Below are 23116 nucleotides of genomic sequence, written 5' to 3' on the forward strand. Positions count from 1 at the left end.
CACTGAAAGATCTTTGAAAATTTTGTCCCAAGTGCCTAACCCATTTGCAGCCATAAGTCACTCAGTTGCCTCAGAGCGATACGATCTATCCCATCGTATGATCAGAGGATCATTTTTCATTTTAGTGTTACCTAATTCAAAAATGAAATTGTTATTGTCTGAAACTCGTATGTTTACTGGACGGATTATTCATGTTCTCCTTAGTTTCATATATCCACTTCAATTTTGGGGTCTAAGGCAAAAAAGATGATTTGGTGGAGAAGGACTCTTGGAAGAGAATTATTGGGCTCCAGAACCCAAGAGGTTTGGGGATAACAGTAGTGTGAATTTTGCGTGTTTTTCATGAAGGTGTACATGATGACATTTACTTTCCATCTACAAAAAAACAGTTAGTGTTGAGTATTACACGGGAAGTATTTTCTAAGAAAACTAATAGAGGGCTCTGCCACAGCTGTTGAATTTTTTTTAACATTGTAAATCTTGTAGCCATTAAAGTAAATGGACTGGCTAGGTTAATCAGCACAGACCCTGAGGTAATTGAGTAGTGTGTCCCCAAATGACTTGCTGATACTAGAAATTATTTCATTGTTCAGAGCAATGAGGCCGTCTCTGGGGGCTTAACAGCAAACTGACAGTCATGACACCCAGCACCGCTTCTTTTAGCAAGTTCTTTATACTTGAACAAAGTCAATATCTTTTGTTCCTGCTTTGTTCTAAAGCTTTTTGATATCCAACATGTCTGTGTTGGGACATCTTCAGGCCTCATCTCTCGGTATAATACAGCTAAATTGCTGTCCCTTGATTTTCTGTGGTCTTCATGAACTGCTTAAATTGTCTGTGTGGGCATCAGTGTAAATAAAAAAGGCAACATTATTTTTTAGCTCTATAGTTCTGTATTTATAGCTTAAATTGGACCTGTTACGGTTCTATTTCCAGTACTTATGGGTCTGTATAAGAACGTACTTTCTTTTGTTCTAGTGCACTCATTACTGTCAAAGGATAGGAATGAGGCAAAGCGTGAAGAAGTCAGTCATAACCAAATGAGTACCATAGATGGGCAGAGGCAGCCTTTATTGTAAGGTGTTGGGGGAAGTTCTATATTGAGAAACCTACGGAAAAAATGTTCCAACTGCTTCTAGCTTCTAGCATTGTTTTGAGCATACTTCAGGTATTTCAAGTTTAGTTTGAGTTACTTGACAGCATGCTGTTCAAAAACAGCCTTTTTTTTTAATATTAAATGGTTTCTTGAAGTAGTTTCCCGTGAAAACAAATACCAGTACAGCTTGTCATTAGTTAGATACTGTGAATGATTTGCTAGCATTACGTCGCTATGCTTCATTACTTTTTCCTTCCGTCTGTGCCAAAAATTGGTAATTATTCTTAGGAATGCTTCAGTAGGGACACTGTCATTGGCTTTCACTAGTAAGAGATTTTGTTTCTTGCAGAAAATGTATTATGCTCTTTTAATTGGTATAGATATTGTTGTATTTCTAATATTATCAAAATTGTCATACAGAAGTATAATTCTAAGTAAATTTTATGCTGCACATGACAAAAGTGCATCTTTTTAAGTATATTTGCTAGGTCATGAATGTTGTTATCTGCATTTGACCTCTAAATCAAAATTATTATCTTTCTGTTCTGTCAATAGATACTACCGAATTTTTACTCTTAAATTGTACCTGTCGCGGTTTTGTTTCCAGTAATTATGAGAGTTGTGAAAGAAAATAGTCCCTTTTGTTTCAGAACCGCATCACTGTCAAAGGATAGGAATGAGACAAAGGCCGAAGAAGTTAGTCATAACCAAATGAGTACCATAGATGGGCAGGCATCTAAGCTTTTGATTCAAATAGTTGTTGAATAACAAACATATATACTTCAGAAAAATAGTTGCCTTTTAAATAATGCTGTAAAAATTAGAATTGAAAAAAATAAGATTTGCAAAAAAGCAAGATGGAGTGGTTATTCAAGCAGCATTTTGTGGAACACAGCTCAGAATAATGACAATTGAAATGTTTAAATTCCAATTACTGAACCTAGTGAATTTCAAAAGATCTGTTTACTTTTTTTAGTCTGTTGAAAACAAAAAAGTTTTAGAGCTCAGTAGCAGTATTTTGGCAAGGTTATTAATAGAAAATGTTATTACTAACTTTTTCTTTTTTGTGTAATAACTGACTATTTATTTTACAATGTGCATGTTTATGCTTACATTTTGAAGGTGCAACAGTTTATTGATTTGTAGACATGTTTAGCTTGTTATTGCTTTGTAATAATCTAAATTAACTGATAAATGTGTTGTATTTCCGAGCTTGCGGATTCATATGAATATCTTCAGTTTTTTGTATTTGAACTTCGAGTATTTTAGAAATTGATGAGTAATTTTTTTTGAGCTGTATCTATATGATGTATAAGAGTTTAACACCATACTCTACAACAAATGGATCTTTTAAAATTGTATGTTTAATAGAGTTTAAAAACTAACATAATTAACTTTTTTTTTAAACCTGAGTAATTCTTGGCAAACTTTAATGTGTATTTTTATAATGTGCTATTTCTGCAAACATAGTTAATGCTAATGTTGTTGTCTTATGTGTATTCCTTGTTGTTTTTCCTCCAGCCTGGCTTGCCTGCTCAGAACTTCTCGATGTCGGTTACAGTTCCAGTGTCCAATCCCAACACTTTAACCTACAGTAACCCAGGGAGTTCCCTCGTATCCCCATCACTGGCAGCCAGTTCATCGTTAACAGACACGACCATGCTCTCCCCACCTCAGACCACCCTGCATCGGAACGTATCACCTGGGGCCCCCCAGAGACCACCAAGTACTGGCAATGCAGGTAAGATTTCAGTAATGTTGTGCTTTCCTTTTATATCCTCTTTTTTATTTCTTTTAATTACAAAAAAACTAACCCCACAAACAAAAAAAAGAGTAATGTTATTAATGGTATCGGTGCATATAAGAAATAATGGTATTTCTTTAATGGCTTAAGTTTTGAAGTATAAAATGATAGGATACTCTAATGAGAGCAAGTTAGTTTAATGCTCTGGCTTACTTCTATTAGGTGGAATGCTGGGGACAGCTGACCTCACAGTGCCAAATGGAGCTGGTACCAGTCCAGTTGGTAAGTGTGGTATTATGTCTTTCTTGAAAAATAGTAATGTGGTTTTAGTTTCACAGTTACTCAAAGCAATTTTTTTATTTTGACTCTTTTGAAAAAGTGGTTGTGAAAGAACAAAGGTCGTGATTTTCTTAGTTGCCTTGTAATTGTCAAGTCTTGTAAATTCTTATCAGGCATTTAACTTTTTACTGCCATGCCCTTTCCACTTCAGTTATATTTGCATTTTTTATTTTAGTGGTTTTCAGTAGTAGTATGCTGCTTTTGCTTTTCTGTTTCTCTACAGGTGTAAATACAGCACTCTAAGGAGATCGTATGTTCGCCAAATTTCTTTCTTTGTATGAAATTCACTGTGCTTACTAAACCATTACACTAAAGACAACTCAGCTGTGTTCTCAACTTTAGTATTCACAAGACCTGGATGTTTGATACTGGTTGTGGTGCCAATCAAAATGAAGAAAATACAGACTGTATTGTTTGTATTGTCATGTGTATCTTGCTAATTGTTTTCTAGCAGTTATACAAAGAAAGCAATAAATCTTGGAAGCTGATAGCTAGGTTCTGTCTTAATTTTGGAAGATGATCAGAATTTCTTTCAAAAACAAATTAGAGATCTTGCCAAAAGTCAAATTCACAGTCTTTTTTGGTCTTCAGTAAAAAAATATGATAGCGCTTTTTCATTTAAATAGTATTTTGTCTCCCCTAAACAAAATTTAGTACTCTGATAGAGGGCAGGCAGCCATTGAAATTTATCATGCCACAGAAAGACAAAATAAATGACAGTTCACCCACTTCCTTCATGTTCATTCCATTCCTTGAGATGTCTTGGTAACTGAAGGTCAATTTTGGAAATACACATAACTCTCCTTGGTATGTGTTCATAGCAAGGAATTAGAGAAGCAACTGTTGACCTTTCAGTATTTGCCCACTGGCTACTTAGTGTGGCAACTGGGAAAAATTTCTTTAAAGATAAAGTCAGGCAATTGAATTTATGAATAAAAAATGCTGCAACTACAAGGCTTTAAGCACAGGATTGACTTTCCACTCTTCACAACTCTGCTGTGTGCAGCAAAGATATGAAATATTAAAGTGTAGTTTCCATCAGGTAAGCAAGATGTTAAATGGAGGAAACTTTCTCACTTGAAAAAAGATTACTATTTTTAGAAACTGTGGAGGTCAGATGTTGATTTCCATAGTATTTCTCAAGTCAGACTAAATAAGTTTATTATCAAGCCATTTCAGGCCTCTTTTTCCAAAATCAGGCTTTAGTAACAGCAGCCTCAGATTTAAGACTACTTCTTTCAATAAGCAAATAAAACAGTTGTTTACAGCACTTGCTATAAAATATTAAACTGTAGAAATACCCAGTTACAGCAGCTTGGTGAACATATTTAATGCCATAAAATGTTTTCCTTCTTGCATTTATTAATAGTTTATGTGAAAAGTCAAAATGCATCGCTTATCTCTTACTTTCCAGAACATTGCGCCAAAAATGTTATACATATACCCACTCATTTCTAGAAAGATTTTTTTCATACAAGTAGGAGTTGTGGCTATACAAGAACAGTGGAACCATCTATAAGAAGTACCTCTAGCAAAACTCAAATAGCTAGTTAACACCAGCATGCTAAGCCACAGAGTATCCTAAGTTGTCAGAGTTCCACTTTCTACTAGGATATGGCATGGCTTCTTTTAAATACTGTCAGGTGCACAGTAACCTTCTCAATTGCAAACAAAATCAAGAAACCATACATAACCAGATCGAGTTGATCTGCTAACTTGTCAATTTGAGCTTGACAGCTGCTGCTGAAGTGTGTATATCAAGTTAATTATGTCTGCAGAGAGCAATGGTTTTAGTTTCTTGCTACATCTATTGTAGAATTCACTTTTAAAAGACATATTTTCTTCTTTTAGCTTTCAATCTTTTCTTTTTAAACTTCTCAGGAATGGAGAGTTCTCCTATGGATATAGTTGTGTAAGGTTGTGTGTCAAATTTGCAGCTGACAATTTATAGGAGAGATGTCAAAGATAAAGACAGAGTACTGGCATACCCATATTCCCAGTTATTCTCTTATAGACAAAGGACAAACCCAAGTCTTACTCAACATTATGAAGTTTTGAGCATTTGAGATTTTGTTCTCGTTACAGTGACATGTACTTATATACCTTTATCTCTGAGTAAAAAGCAAGTAAAGGTTATCTTGCATAGTTGGGACCTAGTTCAAACAAAGATGTTGCATAAAATGGCTCATATTTAATTCACGAGTCTTTTTTTCAGGTCCTCTAACTTGGTTGGAATAGATGCGATTTGCTTTAGCAGTCAATCTGCCAACTTAACAGTTTTTCTGTGGAAAATAACTTCGAGTAAAAATATCTGTGTGTTGTAGCAAAGATTGGTAGTGGTCTTTTTTTGTCTAGAACAGAAAATTTTGTCATCATTTTATAATACTGAGAGCTTATTTCACATGCAGCTGTCATAACTCTGAAAAAGCATTTTTATTTTGCAATATTTTTAAAATTTTACCCACCACATAAAAAACATTTGCTGAAAATTTTTACTTGGCAAGTATATCAGTTTTGAGACGAGAAAAATGTCTGGCATTATAACAGTGTTTGCTTTTGAGCTAATTTTTTTCTGTTAATTAGATCAAATGTTTTGGAGCTAGAATTTTCGTGATACTGTTGCCCATGGTCAGTGTTAAACCCTGATCAGTTTGTGATGGGCATCAAACATGCTTCAAGAATCTCGTATCACCAGGAGGTGTACAACTTGCTATTTGTTGTCAACATCATCATGGGTTGAACACGTGCTGCATGTCTCTATTACTCCTTTCAAAAGGCTATCTATGGATTCTAATTGGGCGAAGTGTAGCCTCGCTTGCTCAGAGTACCCAAATATGGGGTCTCTGACTTCGAACTGAAAGGACTTGATGGATGGATCACCTTCAAATTTGTCATGAGGTCTGCTTCACTATGTTCCAGTAGATTCAGTGTTATACCTTGAGTCATCCAGAGGTTGCCAATGAAGTGCACTTCCAGTGAAGTTGTCCCATCCTTGAGGACTCTGAAAATCATAAGGGCTCAAAAGAAGTACCACTGTTGCCCAAACTCTATTTTTTTTTTTTCTTCCATACCTTTCACATATGGCACTGAGCTAGAACCACGCAAAGGAGCTGAGCTGGTTTTCATTGCCAAGGCTGTGTGAAAACCATAGACCCCGAGACCTTTGAACTAAGATGAGTTCCCTAAGTTCTTCCCAGTCCTGGGTGATTTTGAAGGAGTTGTTGGAAGTGGAGGCTGTTTATGATCTCTCAGGGACACAGTATTATCTGTCTATACATTATCACAACATTATCTGTCTATACATTTGTCAGTGAAGGTAGCCCTTCTGGTCAGTAATGCAGATTATGGACCCGGTTAATATTCTGGGAAATTATCTTTCCTCTTACTATTTTGTCACCACGAGAATGGATAAGAAAGATCTAGTTTTGAGTACTGAATTTCTCCTCTTTGTTCCAGAGCTGTATCTTCTCTAATGCCCTTGCTCATCTTCAGATTCTGAGAATGTGAAATAACTTTAGGAATACTGAATTTCTTTGGAATAGAGCTGAAGGATATATCTGCTTGAAAAACTGTGTCTTGTGAGCTATTGGATCTCTATTAAGAGCCAATCTACATCATGTGTGATCTTTTATTGTGGCCTCAGGAAGGATTATGCAGAGGTGCAGTTGACAGCTTGCACGCACCTGTAAACTGCTTGTGTATTGCCAGAAAGGGCTCAAGACAGAGAACTGTGTAAGGCCACACCTGTAAGTGGTTCCCTTTGTCTTGAGGGCTTGGCTGATTGGGAGAGCTTTTTCTGCATGTCTGCGGATAAAAGAATCTTTCAGCTTTGTCTTTCACAAGTCTGAGTCAAGTAGCTAACATGCTGCATGCAATTCTTAAGTGTACACCAAAAGGCTTCAATAACAAAACAGCTTTGTGTGCATTACCTTACTTTCATGTTGTTTTGTTTATTAAATGAGAGACACCCAACTAATTCTGGAAGAACATACCTCTTGCAGGAATTTTGCTTGAAACTGGATTGATGCTATCAGCCTCTTCCTTAAGAAAACAGACTTTCTTCTCCCTCCACCCCCACTCTCAAACTCACCAGCCTGTATCATCTGCATCAGCTAAAAAGCTTGGCACTGTTGTTGTAGTCGACCACCTTAGGAAAGCAGCTGTTAACCTTGAGCATATTCCTACTTAAGGTTGTACATTACTGGTGGTATTTCTAATTTGCTATACTTTTCTCTTCAGTGTGACAGGTAGTATCTGTTACAGGTAGTCTTTCACTAGACAGGGCTCCTCACTTCCTAGCTTTATTGAAAGGGGTTTGACTTAAGAATGTATGTTCGACTGACGCTGAATGCAGTGGTCAAAGGTTCTTGCTTCGTAACGTCAGTAGTGTTGGCGTAATGTTTTGCCCTGCTCTGATCTTTAAGATTACGCAGGTAAATAGAACAGTCAGTGTTTCACCGTTCTCCAAGGAAGAAATTGAAGGATCACTGAAGAACGCTGAGAGCAGCCTATTTACTCTTACAGCTTCCAAGCTCTCCTCAAGGAAAAGGAGTAACTGAAAGTGGACTGCAGACCAGTGTTTCACAGGGTGCAAGCTTAACCCTTTTCCTTTGCTAGACGTTGTCAGCACATAACCATGCTTGATCCATCCATCATCCTCTGATTAGATCAGCTCACAAGAAACGACTAGCTGAAATCAGCATGAAAAACATGCTGGTAGAAGAAGGCATTTGAGGTTTCTTTTTTTTTTAAGTTGTAGCAGTCTCTCCTTGGCAACCACCCATCCACATGGTCAGTTCAGCCCCTGAACTTACCCTTAGATTTTATTATTTCACATATTATTATGTGTGTTCATTATCTTACCATAATTCCTGATTTACTAAGAGGTACAAGTCAATTCTGGTTAGAATTTGCTACATCTATAACAAGTTGTTAATCTCCCAGCTGGATTAAAGTATTGTAGCGTATCTGTGTGAAGTCTCATAATTTATATAATGTCGCCTTGCCCAGGATACAATGCCACACATCCTCAGATGCTATAAACATACCATTTCTGTCGTCCGTTCTTTACCATTCTTTATGTTGGCTTTGTATAGATACATAGAAAGCAACAAGTTCAGAAAGTAGAACTCTGATTTCCTTAACTGTAAGCTGTTTAGCTGACAAAAGACCTAAAAAGGCATCCAATTGCCACTGCTAATGTTTCATACAAAGTTGAGTAACACTTGGAGACAGAAGCAGTGTGCCTTTGGTTTAGGTTTGCTGCTGCGTTCTGAATTAATAACCCTGGTCCTGAAGAAGGCCCATTTAAATTCTAAATATCCTTGAAAATTCTCTTTCCTTTTATATAGCTTTAGGCAAAAAAAAAAAAATTTTCCAGCAACCTGGGAAATGAGTTTGGTTTTGTTTAGTTTTGTAACATGAGTAAGCATTCCCTTGACACTTAGTCATGTGTATTTCTTTTTGCTGCTTTTAATATCTAAAGTACTGCCTTGGAAGTATAAATCTTACGATGTTAGACATGTTCCAAAATCTTGTATTACTGTCAAAGGTATATTTTAATTCTGATCATAGTATTATCTGAAGTATTGATTTGTAAAATCAGTGGAAGTACATTTATTTCAGCTTCCTTGAGATGTTATAGTAAATTATTTCCAAAGCTACCAGAGAAGTTAGGCTTTTTGAGATGATGGTAGAATCAGCAGTGATTTCTGTGCAAAGCTGAAAATGGTATGAATGGCATATGCTGTTTTGTTTTGGTTTTTTTTATTTCCACTTAAAGCTGGCATACTCAAAAAAAATAAGTTGAGCAACTAATGCACATAGAAATGCTATTGTTGTATTTACTTGCAAACACAATTTTCAGTTGACTTCCAATTATGTGACATTTGTTGGGTTGTGTGATGTCATTTGAGGCATAAATATTTATTTACTACTGTTCTTATTTTTGCTTAATCTTGTCTTGCTTAGCTGCTTGCTCACAATTATTTTCCAAAACTATATAACTGTTCCGTTTCTCCAAAGGTGAACCAGAAAAAAAGATTAGTGGCATCAATGACTATAATTTATTCCTTGAGTAGCAATAAGTACATGGAGTACTTTCCAGCCACGCGTGTTCATTGTTTCAGCTGATGTGATTTATATAGTGAAATATGAGTCTGGCTCATGTAATTGAATGCTACGTCTTGGGCTGCAGGACAATAAATGAGATTAAGCTGTATTATGTTTCTGAAGGCAGAATATACAGTTGTAAAAATGGGCGGGTTTTAACATTTAGCATTAGAAAAGAAGTTACTTCAAAAGTAAACGTTTTCTGACTAAACAAGAAGTAGGCTAATCTATGTTGGCAATGTTTGTTATCATAAAATCTAATTAAATTATGATTCATATAATTGAGAGTTTATCCTCTTTGGAAAACAGACACCAATGCAAGGAAGTGTTTCAAACATGCTTTCATAGTCTGTTTTAAAAAATTAGAGTTAAAAAACCTCTTCCGATGGAAGCAAAACCAGTAGTCTTATTTTACACTTATGTAGGATTTTATATGCTGTTTCCATTTTTCAGTTTGATAGTGTTTTTAAACATAAAGTAATTGTCTTTGGCGAAGATCTATAGTGGGTGGGGTAGATACAATTTCTGTATTATACAAAATAGTAAGTAGAATTTATGGGGTTATTAAAGCCTCAGTTTGGCAAACTGCCGTATAGTTGCATCATCCTGTAATCATTATCTTTTTCTGGCTCCTGACCTTACTCTAAGAAATACCATGCTTTTAGTTATCCTTTCACTCTTAACTTGTAATTTGATTTTCTTATTAGATTATTAACAGGAAAAAAGACTTTAAGTTTCATATTAAAAATGAATATTCTACAGTCTTCTTGCAGCCCCAGCATATGATTCTTCAAATAATCAATACAGATACTCCAGTGTTTGCTAGATGTTCAATGCTTGCTATTTATAACAAAGGGCAGCTATTGGATTAATAGCCATAGTATTGCACACTTACATTTTTTGTTTCTCCTGTTCTTAATACATTTTTGCTAAACACTCATTTTAAGAAATGCGCAGCCTTTTCTCAGAACAAATGCTTTGACTCTGCCCTGCTGCTGAACGATACTGCGCAGAGAAGGCAATGGCAAGGAGTTTGTTGTTTTTGACAGCACCACTAAAAGCATGAAATGTTTCTGAAGGATTGGCAGAGCCTTGTAATAAGGGCTGCAGGAAATGACTGTATTGGGTGTGGAAGAAAGACACTGTCCAGATTTAACACACGAGCTACCAAAATACTTGAAAACAGAGGACAGGAAATGGTATCATAGGATAGACTAAAACGCTATACAGAACTCCATTGTTTATACAAAGTGTTATTGTTCTGAAGTTCAAATTCAACTCAGAACACCACAGCTTTGGCATAGAAAAGGTAACACTGACAGCCTAGTGAGTAATAAAATGCTATTTATTATTAGATTAAAGCCCAGGCTTTACTTTTTCATAACAGTAAGTTGTTTAAATGTTCTGGCATTTTTGCTGAAAATGGAAGATACTGTAACAATTTTTTAGATATAATTTGGTGAAAATTACGCTATTTTCTAATAATTTTTTCTCCCTCACATCTGTTTCCAAATCCACTTTGTTTTTACTCTGTCCATTGTGCAAGATTTTTCTTGCAATCTGATGCTATGTAGGCTGTCTATAACTAATGTTTACACTCATTTATAATGGATAGGTATTGATGCATAACTGTATTTAACAAAACCATGATTCTGTGAAAACTGTCTTACAGTTTCAGGAACCTTAGGGGTAGCACAGACCTTAATTTCTCTGTTTTGGCTGGTTGGTTTTTCTGTGTGACCTAGCTGTGGCTAGTTTTCTCCTCGCACTCAAGAGTGTGTTAGCTCTAGTATGTATTCTCAGCTCCAGCCCAACTTTGCAGCCACTTTAACTAAATTTTATCACAAACCTAGAAGCATCCCAATAAATTCTGCTGTTTTCTGCTGAGGAATGTAGCTGCTTTAATCACAAAATGAGTTTTTGCTGTGGTTTGCTGACATAAAAAAGCTTTTTCTTTTTTCTGCTATCTGTGTTCCTTCTTTCCCCCGTAACTTCTGAGTTAAATGGTAGAATTCTCAGAAAACATATTCCCATACCTCCTGTACAAATGCTTCAGGAAAGTACTAAATTAGAATAACTCCTCCTTGCTCTGTTAACCTTGAAAAACTCAAGGGACATATCAGATCATCCATGTATGTTCAGGCTTTTGGCACAGTAGGAAATCCACAAAGAAAGTAAACCCTGAATTTGTAATCCTGACTTTAAAGTTGTGAATTTACTGCTCATCCATATGTGAACAAGAATACAGTGACTGCAAATTCCAGTAAGATCTACCTACTTAAAATTTTTTTCTTTAAAAATATTTAGCAATAACTTTGTTTCCAAAAGACCTTTATAAAACTCAGTAGTGTATCTTCAGATCGGTGCAAGAGCTTTGTTACAGTTTTTCCATTAATCTTTGCTTTTTCCATTTCTAAATTGATAAAACAATATGTAGGGTTCCATTTATGGTGGACAGGGAGAAGGTAAGGATTGCACTTGGCAGTTCCCCCCCCCCGGTGTAACACGGGTCAGTAGTAACGGAGGAGGAGGCTCCCTCATCAGCATCCTGGTGAATTCACACCTAGGCTCTCAACATACACCCGCTAAGAATCTCAGCAGTACCAGTCACCTTCATGGAGTGTTGTGCTGTTACTGATACGTGTTATTGTTCTTCATCCTTGCTAAGCTTTTAAAGGCATTAAAAATTTTGCTACAGAAGGTAGAATGTGACACTGACAACTTTCTTATTTTAATTGCTTTTAGATTAATGTGTACTTAATGTAATAAAATTGGATTGGGCATAGGGGCCTATTCAAATTAGAATAATAATACAAAATTCATGCCAGTATGGCGCTACAGGCTATTAGAAGAGAATTTCCCACACAGTGAACTTTGTGTAATAGACTTTTCCCTGAATTGTGACTATAAAGGCTGCTTTCAGAACTGCAATGTTAGTATAAAAACAATCTTACTATGAATTGTATTTATTTATACACATACATACACAAGTTCTGTAGTGTGAACTACAGGGTTCCCCGTTGTGAAAGTCCCCTCACTTAACTTTTTTTTTTTTTAACATTTGCAGCTGAATAAGGTGTGTGTATTTTGGGAATTGTTGCTATAAATATGATAAAATCATTGACATGTGGCTTTAAATTTTTTTCTGAGAAGTGTATTTTGGTTAACATGATTGGTGCTTTTGTCAATACAGGAAAATAGAGTACTAGGCACTTAACTGTTTTACTGTCCTGTTACTTTTTTCTGATCTGTTTGGAGTGTAAGCTAAGGCCTGCATCTTGAGCGTGTTCAGCTTTTGGAGATTTCAGTGCTGAAGCCAGGACCTGTAGGCTTTGTCTTGTCTAATTCTACTTAGAATGAGTATCAGGAGTAAGGTAAAGAAAGACCTGTGTAAAATAAATCGATGGGCGTAACTGATGTGTACATCTGTGTCCAGAGCTTGGAACGAATTTGAAGGGAGAGGATTTGTTCGCCTCATTGTTGCTAAATATAGTAATTAGACAGTATTTATTTCTGAGACTGAAATTAGTTTTATTAGAGAATAGATACTGGAGTCCTGCAGATCTTGAAGATTATTTTTTTTATTCTCACAGGCAGCAATTCCGTATAGTTCATGTTCTGTGGGGGTGGGGATGAAGTGGGGTTGTGCAAAAGCACCCACCTTTTTGCAAGCTCCACCAGGAGGAACTTCAAAGGGCAAAATAAAACCACAACAGATGTTATTAGAAAATAGTTCTTTGGCAATATGCTCTTCTTGGTGTTTAAGCTGCCGCAGTGTGCCCTTGAGGTGGTATTACCTTTACATATTGATCTCTGGTGAAACAGGTTTTTCGTTCGATTATTCAATACTGTGCCTCTTGTGAGACGTTTGTTATTGGAAGCTTTACAAAAGAAGTATTTCGTAATTTGTACATGTGCACCAAATTTTTGTATTGCTACTTCTCTTCAGTCTTACGGTACGTTTGTTTTTCCTGTTTCAGGAAATGGGTTTGTGAATTCTCGAGCTTCACCGAGTCTACTTGGAACTACTGGTGGTGGGAATGGCTTAGGCAAAGTCATGCCTACAAAGTCTCCACCTCCACCTGGAGGAAGTAATCTTGGAATGAACAATCGCAAACCTGACCTCCGTGTTGTCATCCCACCCTCCAGCAAGGGTATGATGCCACCATTGGTAAGTTAAAACATTTTTTTCTATGACTGGCTTTGTAAAAATTAAGTGTTCTGTCCCCATGCACAGGGAGAAACTATCTCATCTGCTTACCATAGGCTAGGTAATAGAAAGGTGTTTGTATTCTGAATTTTTACTAATGAAAATCTAAGTTAGAAGTTGTTACCTTGGGAGAAGTTAAATTTGTAAGGAATTTTTTTAAAAAGTGTAAAATAGCCATCTGACCTAAATGTGATTAGAGTGCAATCCTAGAGACATAGATTGGGATTTTGTTGTTTTGATTTGACATCTTGCTGACTTGGTACTGAGAACTTTGTCGGTTTGGAGGATGTAGGTTTTAAAAAGGGTTATGTTTTATTCTGTGGAGGAATGGCTGATCTTACTGGTGATGTGAACTGTATTAACATGCCCTAAAGCATACTTTGTACCTGTTTTTCCTGGGTCATGATGGTTGTGGGATGTAAAATGTAGCTTCAGTGGTAATGATGGCCTGAGAGAAACGCTTGTTTGATGTGGTGTGCTGGAATGCAACCTTGTGTGTCCTATGGTGGATGTCACGTCTTCAATGAAGGCATAAAAGAGTAATGAGGATCAGGCTCCGTCCCTGTTTGTGTACTTTTCAATACTTCTGTGCAGTTTGGCATGTTGGTAGTAATGTTTGTTCAGCCTAGATTTGGAATAGCACACAAGTTTCGTGTCAGGCATGAGGCAACCACAGCACTGAGACCAGAACAGGTCTTTCAGGAAGAGTTACTCTGTTTTTTCCTTTAATTTCGTTGGCTGGATCCTTTGCTCTTAGTCTTTCACTGTCGTGTAGACGTTTTAAACACCTATGTGTACATTTTCTGTTTTCTGTGTATGGAAGAATGAACCATAGCCAAGAGGAGCAGGATATAAACAATACAAATACTCTCTGTATAATTCTTATTTGTTTTTAAGATACCACAAGTGCTTACATTTGTTACTGGTATTCATGATGAATAATACAAAATTAATCCAAGTAACAAAAGATATAATTATCATCCTCAGAGTCATGATTATTGAAGTTTTAGGTTTTTCTAGGAATACTGAAGTGTAGAAGACATAGGAAATACACTGGCTGATTTTTAAAGTGCAAATTACACTTTAAAATTAATTAGAAATAGATACAAGAAGAGGATCTTGTTAATGCAGTTGTTCTGATTTTAGTAGGGTACAGTACCTATTTACTGCTGAGTTGTTAAGAACAACATGATATTCAATTTAGGTTTTGTCTGTCTTTTTGAGGAAATTGGCAAGAGATTTCAGAGTAGAGATGCTGAGATGTTATGATGGTTGTATGTGAAAAATATTTTGTTACTGAGCTGGATGTTTATTGAATCAGTCCAGCCAGAAACTGCTGTGCTCCCTATCTCCACATGTTGTCAATGTGTAGCTGTGTCCTTGTTTGTACTAAGCTCTTTCTGCACTGATCTTGACAAAGTGTGTGTTCTTTCACTATGGTATTTTTTAATTGACCCAAATTACATAAAGTATTATACTTCTTAGTGGTATTATTTACAGAATCGGGTGGCAAACTCACGTTATTAATTAAAATAAATAAAAATCCTGAAGCACAAACGTGACGTTTTTCTTTCATTTTTGAAAGCAATGCTATTTTTAGTAACTGTGTTATCCCTCTTGTTTGCTGAGTACAGTCGGAGGAGGATGAATTGGAGTTGGTGAGTTTGGGCTACTGTTTGATGAGAAAGAGCAAGATGCTGAAAATGTCATTTAGTACAGTTTTCTAACTGTAGTTTCATTACGTGTTTTAAATAATTCCAGTGTTCCCTTGGTAGCAGACAAAAATACATTTGTTTTATCAAACTCAAAACCCAACCAATTCAAGTTTAAAACACATCCAAAGTCTAGCCCTTTCCATTTGTAAACTTCTGGGGTTTTTTTCCTGAAAATATTTCTGTTTTTCTTGGAGGGAACATTGGAAAAGAGCCTTACAGAGTAACTGTCCATGTGTATAGGATATTTACTGTCTTTTATGTACAATATAAATAACCACGTATCATCCCCTAAATTATTGGAATATTTTTAGAAAGTGGCTTCACTCATGAAGTTCTTCAGATTGTAACGCAAGCCCTGTATTACTTCTCTTATTTTCAAGGAGATGACATCATTGCTGGTGAGGTCACCTTTTTGGAGTTTAGAATTATTTCATCCTGCGTGAGATTATCAAACCACAGGGGTGTTCCCTGTTTACCAAAAGGAATAGAGAATTGCAAATGAATAATTCTACCTTTTTCCAGTGGAAAGATACTCTGCTTTTGAAAGGGAACTCTTGGGATTTGTGTTTCCTCTATTTTTTCCAAAAGGTTTTAACATTTGGCATTCTGTCTGGAAAATAACGTAAGGCTAAAATAATTCATAACTTATTTTTAGAGCAATTTGCAAATTGTTTAGCTGCTGCAGCACAAACCATGCAGAAGATGCTGCATCAGAGTGCGATTGTAAAGATTCACAAAGAAGTCTGCCTGTTACATACCTTGATTTGTTTTTTGAACATGGACCTGTTGCTAATATGAGGCTCTAATTGCATGAAAGCATGGAAAATGTAGTGCTTTAGATAAATTTCTTGACAAATGCATGCTGTTGGTTGATTATTTTTTTTTTTACCTTAAACGTGAGCAATAGAGCTACAAAAGTAAGGGGAAATGATTTTTGAAGGTCAGTATGGAAGTTTTTAAGGTTTATTGGAATGACTTGCTAATTGAGCAGTTAAAGAGTTGTCATGCATGTTGTTCTCACCTTTATAGAGAAGTGCCTGGTTTCCAGTGTGAGAAATAAAGCTCTAATTCCACGTAAAAACACTTAAGCAAAATATTGCGATTGGAATTAATGCGTAAGCCCTTGAATTAAGGTATTCCTACCTGCTAAAAAGTGCTACGCCCTTTGTGGCGGGGAATAGTGCGGGTCGCTGGCGGCGGCGGGGTTGTGGGTACTGCGGGGAGCGTGGGCCATCTAGCGGTGTGCAGCCCGGGGCTCGTCGGGCACGGGAGGAAAGCCCACCCAAAGAAGGTGTGGTAGTGTCTTCCTCAAGAAACACGGGGTCAAGAAATAGGAAGTACACCTGCAATGTTAACACCTCTTACTACGCCAATCTCCGATGCTAATTCCGGCGCTAGAAAGCACTTCCAAATCACGTCTGTGAGCGTTCGTTCTCTACGGTTGGAACTGGGCGCTGAATATGAACGCCAGATAAGAACGGTAGCATAGCATGAAGTAAAGATACTGAATTCTTCCTGTTACTGCTATCATTTGCACCAGTTTAAAAAATAATTTAAAAAATCCTGAAAGCTGTCATGAATCTTTGGCTGAATCTCAAGAGTAGAACAAATACTAGACACGTCCAAATATTTCTTAGTGTCTTTGTATGGCTGAGTGTTCAGGAACTATATTCAGAAATAAATTACCTCAGAAAACCACCTTTATTAGCTGCTCAAAAAAAAAAAATATATATATCCCATGGGGAAATTCTTTGGTCTGGATTGTTTCCCAGTATATTCCTCTAACTTTTCCATTATACAGTAATCCCAACTTTATGGGCTGCCATCCAAGAAAGCTTTGGAAAAAGGTCAATTCCTGACAGACACAAAAATCTGCTCTAATAACGTATCTTTATGCCAGATAAACTTGGTCTAGTGGAGATTTTCAGAAGTATGTAAGTGATTTAAAGGGATGAACTACACAGAAAATCAGTGGGACTTTCTCTGCGACTTAGCGCTTTGAAGTCTGGGAGCTCTGCAGCAGAGTGGGTACATCTGCTGAACAAATGCCAAAGAGCCTCCAAATTCTTACAAGGCTCAAAGGTGGGCTTTCAACAGCAGCCAGGCAAAACAGGGATCAGAAGCCAGTAGCCAGTGGAAGATTGTAGCTAATTTTAATATGGTAGCTGTGGTATACTTTTTTCTCTAAATTGGAAAGATACAAGCCAAGGATTGATAGCCCTCGATTCATCTTCTCAACTTTAAGCTTAAAATTGAATAGAGCCCTGTTTCTGTACCTGCTCCATTCCATTATTATAAAGGGAATCATGCATTTTTAATACTGCTCGCTCTCTCCAGATCAGAGTGGAGAAAAAAATAAAGTGCTGCAGATACTAAAATACTTGTATACCTGTCCACAATAAGGAAAAAGTAGTAGTAGCTTCGGTCTTTTAAAGCTGGGAAATGGAACTCTACAAAAGAGATTAAAAACTGCTACTTTTCTAGCAAATATTTTTTCAGAAGTAGAGGGAGCTTTGCTTTAAAAACATATTTTCAGCAGTTTAAAATCTGGCTCTCTTAATTGGGAATGGTTCTGTAAGAATGCAGAAGTACAGGGTGTAGAGACTTCTACTACTTCTAGTATTTCTAAGATTTCTGTGGGCAAAACTAAGTATCTGTTGTTTAAAAATAAAAAAAGGTAGTATTTCCTGTTCTTGACAGTATCTGGCATGGCTGAATGGTGTTGAACTACATATTTTGAAGAAAGATTTAAAGTTACCTCCATGAAGAGTAATAAGTTCTGTGACAGAGCAGCTTTGCTGTCCGGTGGTATTCACCGCAGTGTTTAATACAAGGTTTTCTAAACAGCAAATTTGGTTAAAGAGCTTAATTTGAGTGATATGTTTGCTACAGATGTTCACTCTGGTATATGGGAAAGACAGACACTTGTTAAAAAGCCACATCGTGCCTACAGTTAGAACAGGTAATCTGAGACAATCTGGTTTAGGTATTTTTTCTGTCAAAAAGCACAGTTGCTCTGTGTCAACTCAAATGTCATTTGCTTTGAAACGTATCTGCATTGTAACAAGTACTCTCTCGGTTTCTCAGGAACCATGGGAACAGCAACATTATTTTATCACTGAGGTCTTATCAACACAAATTTAGAAGATCTCTGTGCTCCTTTCAGGGCAGGTGTAGTCAGCACAGTGTCAAAACTGGCAGCTAAAATTTTGAAAATTGGATAAACAGCTGGGAAGTGGGAGACTCTCTTCTGGTGGAGCTGTACCTCACCATCTGCACTGAAAGCCCTTTAAGAAATAAGACTAAAAACTCTTTAATCACTTAAGAACTTCTGAGAATTGTTGTGTATATCCCTAAGAAATTGCATTTATTTTTATGTCCTCCAACTCTAACATTATTGAAATCTGCATGCATGGGAAGTGGACCAGTGAGTCTTAATTAATCTTTCATTCCAGTTTGCCAAGATCATTTTGGTTGTCTTGAAATGTTTTGGCTTGTTTAGAAAATCTATCCTGACAAAAAGGGTGTATTTGTAACTAAAAAAACCAAAGAAACACATCTTAATTGAATGATATTTTTATATTAGCACTTGATTTTTGATTTTTCCATTGTTCTAAATGATATCACAAGACATGTTGTTATTTTTAATCATTTATAGAATACCCAAAGGATAAGTAGTTCTCAGTCTACACAGCCTCTTGCTACCCCTGTGGTGTCTGTGACAACTCCAAGCTTGCCTCCGCAGGGATTGGTGTATTCGGCCATGCCTACTGCCTACAACACTGGTAAGCATTGTTTTTAATTAGTGGCTTGATTTGTCTGATGTACAAGGCTTTTCTGATTTGATAAGTCCAGAAAATTTGCATTTCTGTGACACTTCACTTTATTTTCCTATTCAGTTCAAATGAAGGCTCTTACTCATCAAAAATGAGCCTTTAGCTTGTAAAATGTGTAAATGTTGAGACATCAGGATGAAGCTTTCAGTCAGTCAGGTTGCACAAAGCTGAATACGGAGAGAGGCTCAATAAAATGCATCGCTTATAGCAGTAGTATTCAAGCTATCCGTCTGAGAACAGAAATGCCTCAGTATTTGATACTTCAGATCATACAGTCCCTTTCGTTCTGCTCTGCTCGGTTCCAACAGCAGGAGGGAATCGCATTCTACTGGGGCTTTCAATTTACAAAAAAGCCCAGATGTACAAAGCCCAGATAAAAGTACTGAAGAGAGAAGGCCCCATCGAGAGTGAGGTGGGGACTCACAGGAAGGCATTGTCAGCATTTTACCACTGTGAGTGTCTATTATCTGATGGAGCTTAAAACTACTTTTTGTCCAAGATGGGTGTGATCCAAGGAATTTGGTAATATAAGTGATAATCGGTTTGCCGGTTTGGAAAGTAGTTCACGATGTGGTGCCTCCTACTTGGTCTCCATACCAACAGAGGTAATTTTGACTTCAATCTCAAGGTTCTTTGTTTGGTACAGACCCTGTATGTAATCGGTGAAGGAATTTTTGTAATAATTTCCTTGAAAAGCTGAAGCCTTGATGGCGTCAGGTTGATTACCATTGATCTGTGATGCACAGTTTGATTTTCAAATGCACCTGCAGAGAAACTATATTGCAGAGAAGTGTCAATAAATTTTCTAAGTCAGAGTTAAAATAGCTGTTGGTTAAAACTAAAAAGGAAACAAAGGAAATAATTCCCCAGTTTGCCGTTCTTCTTAGATGAAGTCTAGTTAAGACATTCAAATGTAAATGCTATAATTTGTTAAAACAGGAATTTCTGAACTGGGGACCACTGTGTTGGCAATGTTTAAGTTGTCTTTGGTAGGCTTTCAAATTCTAAAATAAAAAAATCTTGCTTCTCTCTTCTGCAATGATAGCTCTTAGGAACAGAGCTACCCTAGAGAGCTTCCATTTATAGCTGACCAACTCCAGCTAGACAGAAGGGCCTGAGATTCATAGCAAGAAGAGAATAATACTCTAGGAAGATCTATGCCTCCAGTAGAGGAGGTTCCCCAGTAGCGTCTCTTCCCTCAACCTGTATCGTCTTTGGTGGCTATACATAAGTAGCTGGCAGGCTTGAGATGCTCAGGAACCTGGGAGGCAGTGGAGGGCACGCTAGGAAGGAATAAATCGCTATTGCTTAAGGAGCCACTGTGCTGGGTTTATGTGGCAAGGTTTTGGTAGTGGTGGGAGGGAAGGGGGACAGGGACACACACGTGCTGCAGGGGTGGCTTCTCTAAGAATAGATAGGAGCTGCCCCAATGCCAGACCCAGTGTGTCTCAGCTGGCTCCAGAATGTACCTGCTGCTGCCCAAAGCTGAGCCCATCAGTGCTGGTGGCACCTCTGGGATAATGTATTTAAGAAAGGGTAAAAAAAGCTGCACTCATCTATTGGCAGTGACCTAATGTTCTTACTCTTGTGCAAAGGTCAGTACAAATCCAAAAAAACCTTCAAGGTTTGTAGAAAATGGCCAAAATCTGAGTGATACAGAGGTTTTGTAATTTTCTTCGTTTTCTGCAAGGTGGGGCACCATCAGGAGTATATAATGTTGGAAGATGGAATACGTAGAGCAGCCATCCATTCGCAATAATTTTCCCAACAAAAAAGATGCGATTTAATACATTTTCTCCACTTTTTTTAGCTTTGAAAGTCTTCACGACAGTTTTTAGTTTAGACTTCTAGCCATCGTTCAGCCGAACAACTCACACCTTTTTGTATTTGTATCTTTTTGTATTAACGTGGTCATTCACTGACATTTACCACCCTTCAGCCACTTTCTGCATTGGTTTGCCTCGGGGGCACTGCCCCCAGGCAGTTATTGGCGTGCGTGAGGTTTGCCTTTTGAGAGGGACTGTTTAGTCAGCAGCAACAGTAAATATTTGTACTGCAGTAGCACCCAACTAAATTGTTGAACATTTATGCAAATAATTGCTACCCTGAGGGGGCTTGAAGTCTAAAGAAATGAATGAAAGAGAACATGGGGCTGCAATAACAGCATGATGAGCAGAGTGAAGAATTGTGCTTGGTGACTTGTTTTGGATTATAAGCTTAAGTATGAATTTGCTGGACATACAGATCTTGGTTTGATACTTGCCACAAAGATTGTTTATATATTGCATTTAATGGCTGTTTAACGTGAACAAATAGTTCTGGTCCCCACTCAGAAGACCCACGTTGAGTTTTACCTGTCACCTAACAAATCCCTTCATTCTCTCACGCAGTCTGACGTCGTTTCGGGAAGTAGTGTTGTGTGTGTCCCTCACCCAGAATAACCTATAAGCCGATGGCTAAAACATCAAAAAGATGAGAGGGGCTGTAGTCCGAATCTCAGGAAGCAGCAAAGACAATTGAAACTGGTGTCCTACGCAATGGACAAGTGCTGTTATCACTGGAATATGCTTTTAAAAACCAGCCCATTTCCTTTGATAATGCAATGATTTGTGAAAAGCTTTTAGCCTTTAGGGTTTTTCAGACACTTTAAAATTGTTTCTATTAGATTGAGCCTTTCAGGGGATTTGCAAAAAGAAATTTGATGTTGAAACCAAATTGTCATCTGGGTATTCTCAGGGTAGTCTCCACTTACGTAGCAATTTCAGTTCTGCAGTTCAAGGACTAAGATAAAATTTAGATACCTAAATAGTTTTTCTGGATTCATAGGTTTTTTCCAAGGCTGGAAGGGATAGATTCAGCTCTTAGATCCTTAATTAAAACACTGCATATCAGTTTTGCACAAATACACTATTCTATCTACTTTGTTTTTCTGGAGAAATATTCTTTCTGCAGATTGCTGGAGGAACGGCCAGAAGGAACTGAATACTTGTTCTAAAACAGTCTAGGCATTTTAAAAATTACTCAGAAACCACAGAAATGAGTTGAACAGTAACTTACACATGACAGAGCGTATGTAGCCATAAATTATATTACTGGCTTTAGGTCAGTTACTTTGCAAAGGCACAAACTTCAAAGGTGTCTTCTTGTTAGGGTCACAGCAGTAATGGCTTCTGTCACGCAGAAGGCACTCTCTTGTCTGAACGGCTTTTCTATCTTGCATCAAGCCACTTGTACAGAAATTGCTGTCCTGCTTTTACTGCTAGCAGATATACGATTATTTAGGGAAATGGTAATGCAGCTAATTGTGTAGTGGCATAGGTATTCTTTGGAAAAGTATCTCCTCAAACCCCTGTCATCAGGCACATTCTGTCTAAAGTACCAGAAGTTAATTGTCCGTTATCATAAAAGCTATAATTGCAAAGAAAAAAATACATGGAAACTGAATTCCTATAGACATTTTCTTCAGGTCTGCTCTTGCAGAAATCCCATTGGCACAGAATAGCACATCCATCTCAAGTGTTTACATTTACTACACTTGCAGGTTGCCATAGGTCTGACTGCTTTCAAGGTTGAGTGCATGTCCTAGTCATTGGAGAGTTGGATTTTTTTTGTTGTTTTTATTTTAGTCTTGCAAAAGGGCTTTGGATTGATCAGCTTGGGAAACGTCTTTCTGAATCTGTGCAAAAATACTTGTGAGGGTTTTTCAGAGTTCCAATAAAAATGTCAACTGAGAAGAAAGGAAACAAACAAAAAAAAAGGTAGCTTAAGTAGCTTCGCTTGCTGGGGTGCAGCTGGGCTTCCCAAGGTCTTCGGGAAGATTATTGCAATGATGTACATGGATCTCTGAAAAGGACAATCTCCTGCTCGCACTGGGCTCTCCTTCCTTTGTAGGCTGTTAAAAGGGAAAGTTGTCCACAGCAAACAAGTTGGTGGATGGGGAAGTAGTTCAAGAAAGCTTATCTCAAGAGAGTTAAATCATAATAGTGTTGTCATTTTAGGACAATACTAAAAAATAACCCCCAAAAATCCTAAACCCAAACACAAAACAAAACACAAGCCCTACTT

The 23116-nt window shown here is 37.2% G+C and overlaps 1 protein-coding gene across 7 annotated transcripts in view; it reads left to right on the plus strand.

Moving 5' to 3' along the window:
- The window catches only part of MEF2A (myocyte enhancer factor 2A), a 96637-nt gene that overhangs the window by 67588 nt on the left and 5933 nt on the right, over positions 1 to 23116 (plus strand). For 4 of the 7 annotated variants that reach the window (XM_059824000.1, XM_059824003.1, XM_059824001.1 and 1 more), the window contains 5 exons: positions 2618 to 2837; positions 3063 to 3122; positions 13271 to 13461; positions 15135 to 15158; positions 18874 to 19000. In XM_059824000.1, the coding sequence (XP_059679983.1) occupies positions 2618 to 2837; positions 3063 to 3122; positions 13271 to 13461; positions 15135 to 15158; positions 18874 to 19000 (622 nt within the window). The remainder of the gene's footprint in view (positions 1 to 2617; positions 2838 to 3062; positions 3123 to 13270; positions 13462 to 15134; positions 15159 to 18873; positions 19001 to 23116) is intronic. The other 3 variants (XM_059824006.1, XM_059824004.1, XM_059824005.1) reach the window with 1 other exon arrangement.

The sequence above is a fragment of the Gavia stellata genome, chromosome 13, assembly GCF_030936135.1.
Source record: "Gavia stellata isolate bGavSte3 chromosome 13, bGavSte3.hap2, whole genome shotgun sequence".
Classification (NCBI taxonomy): Eukaryota; Metazoa; Chordata; class Aves; order Gaviiformes; family Gaviidae; genus Gavia; species Gavia stellata.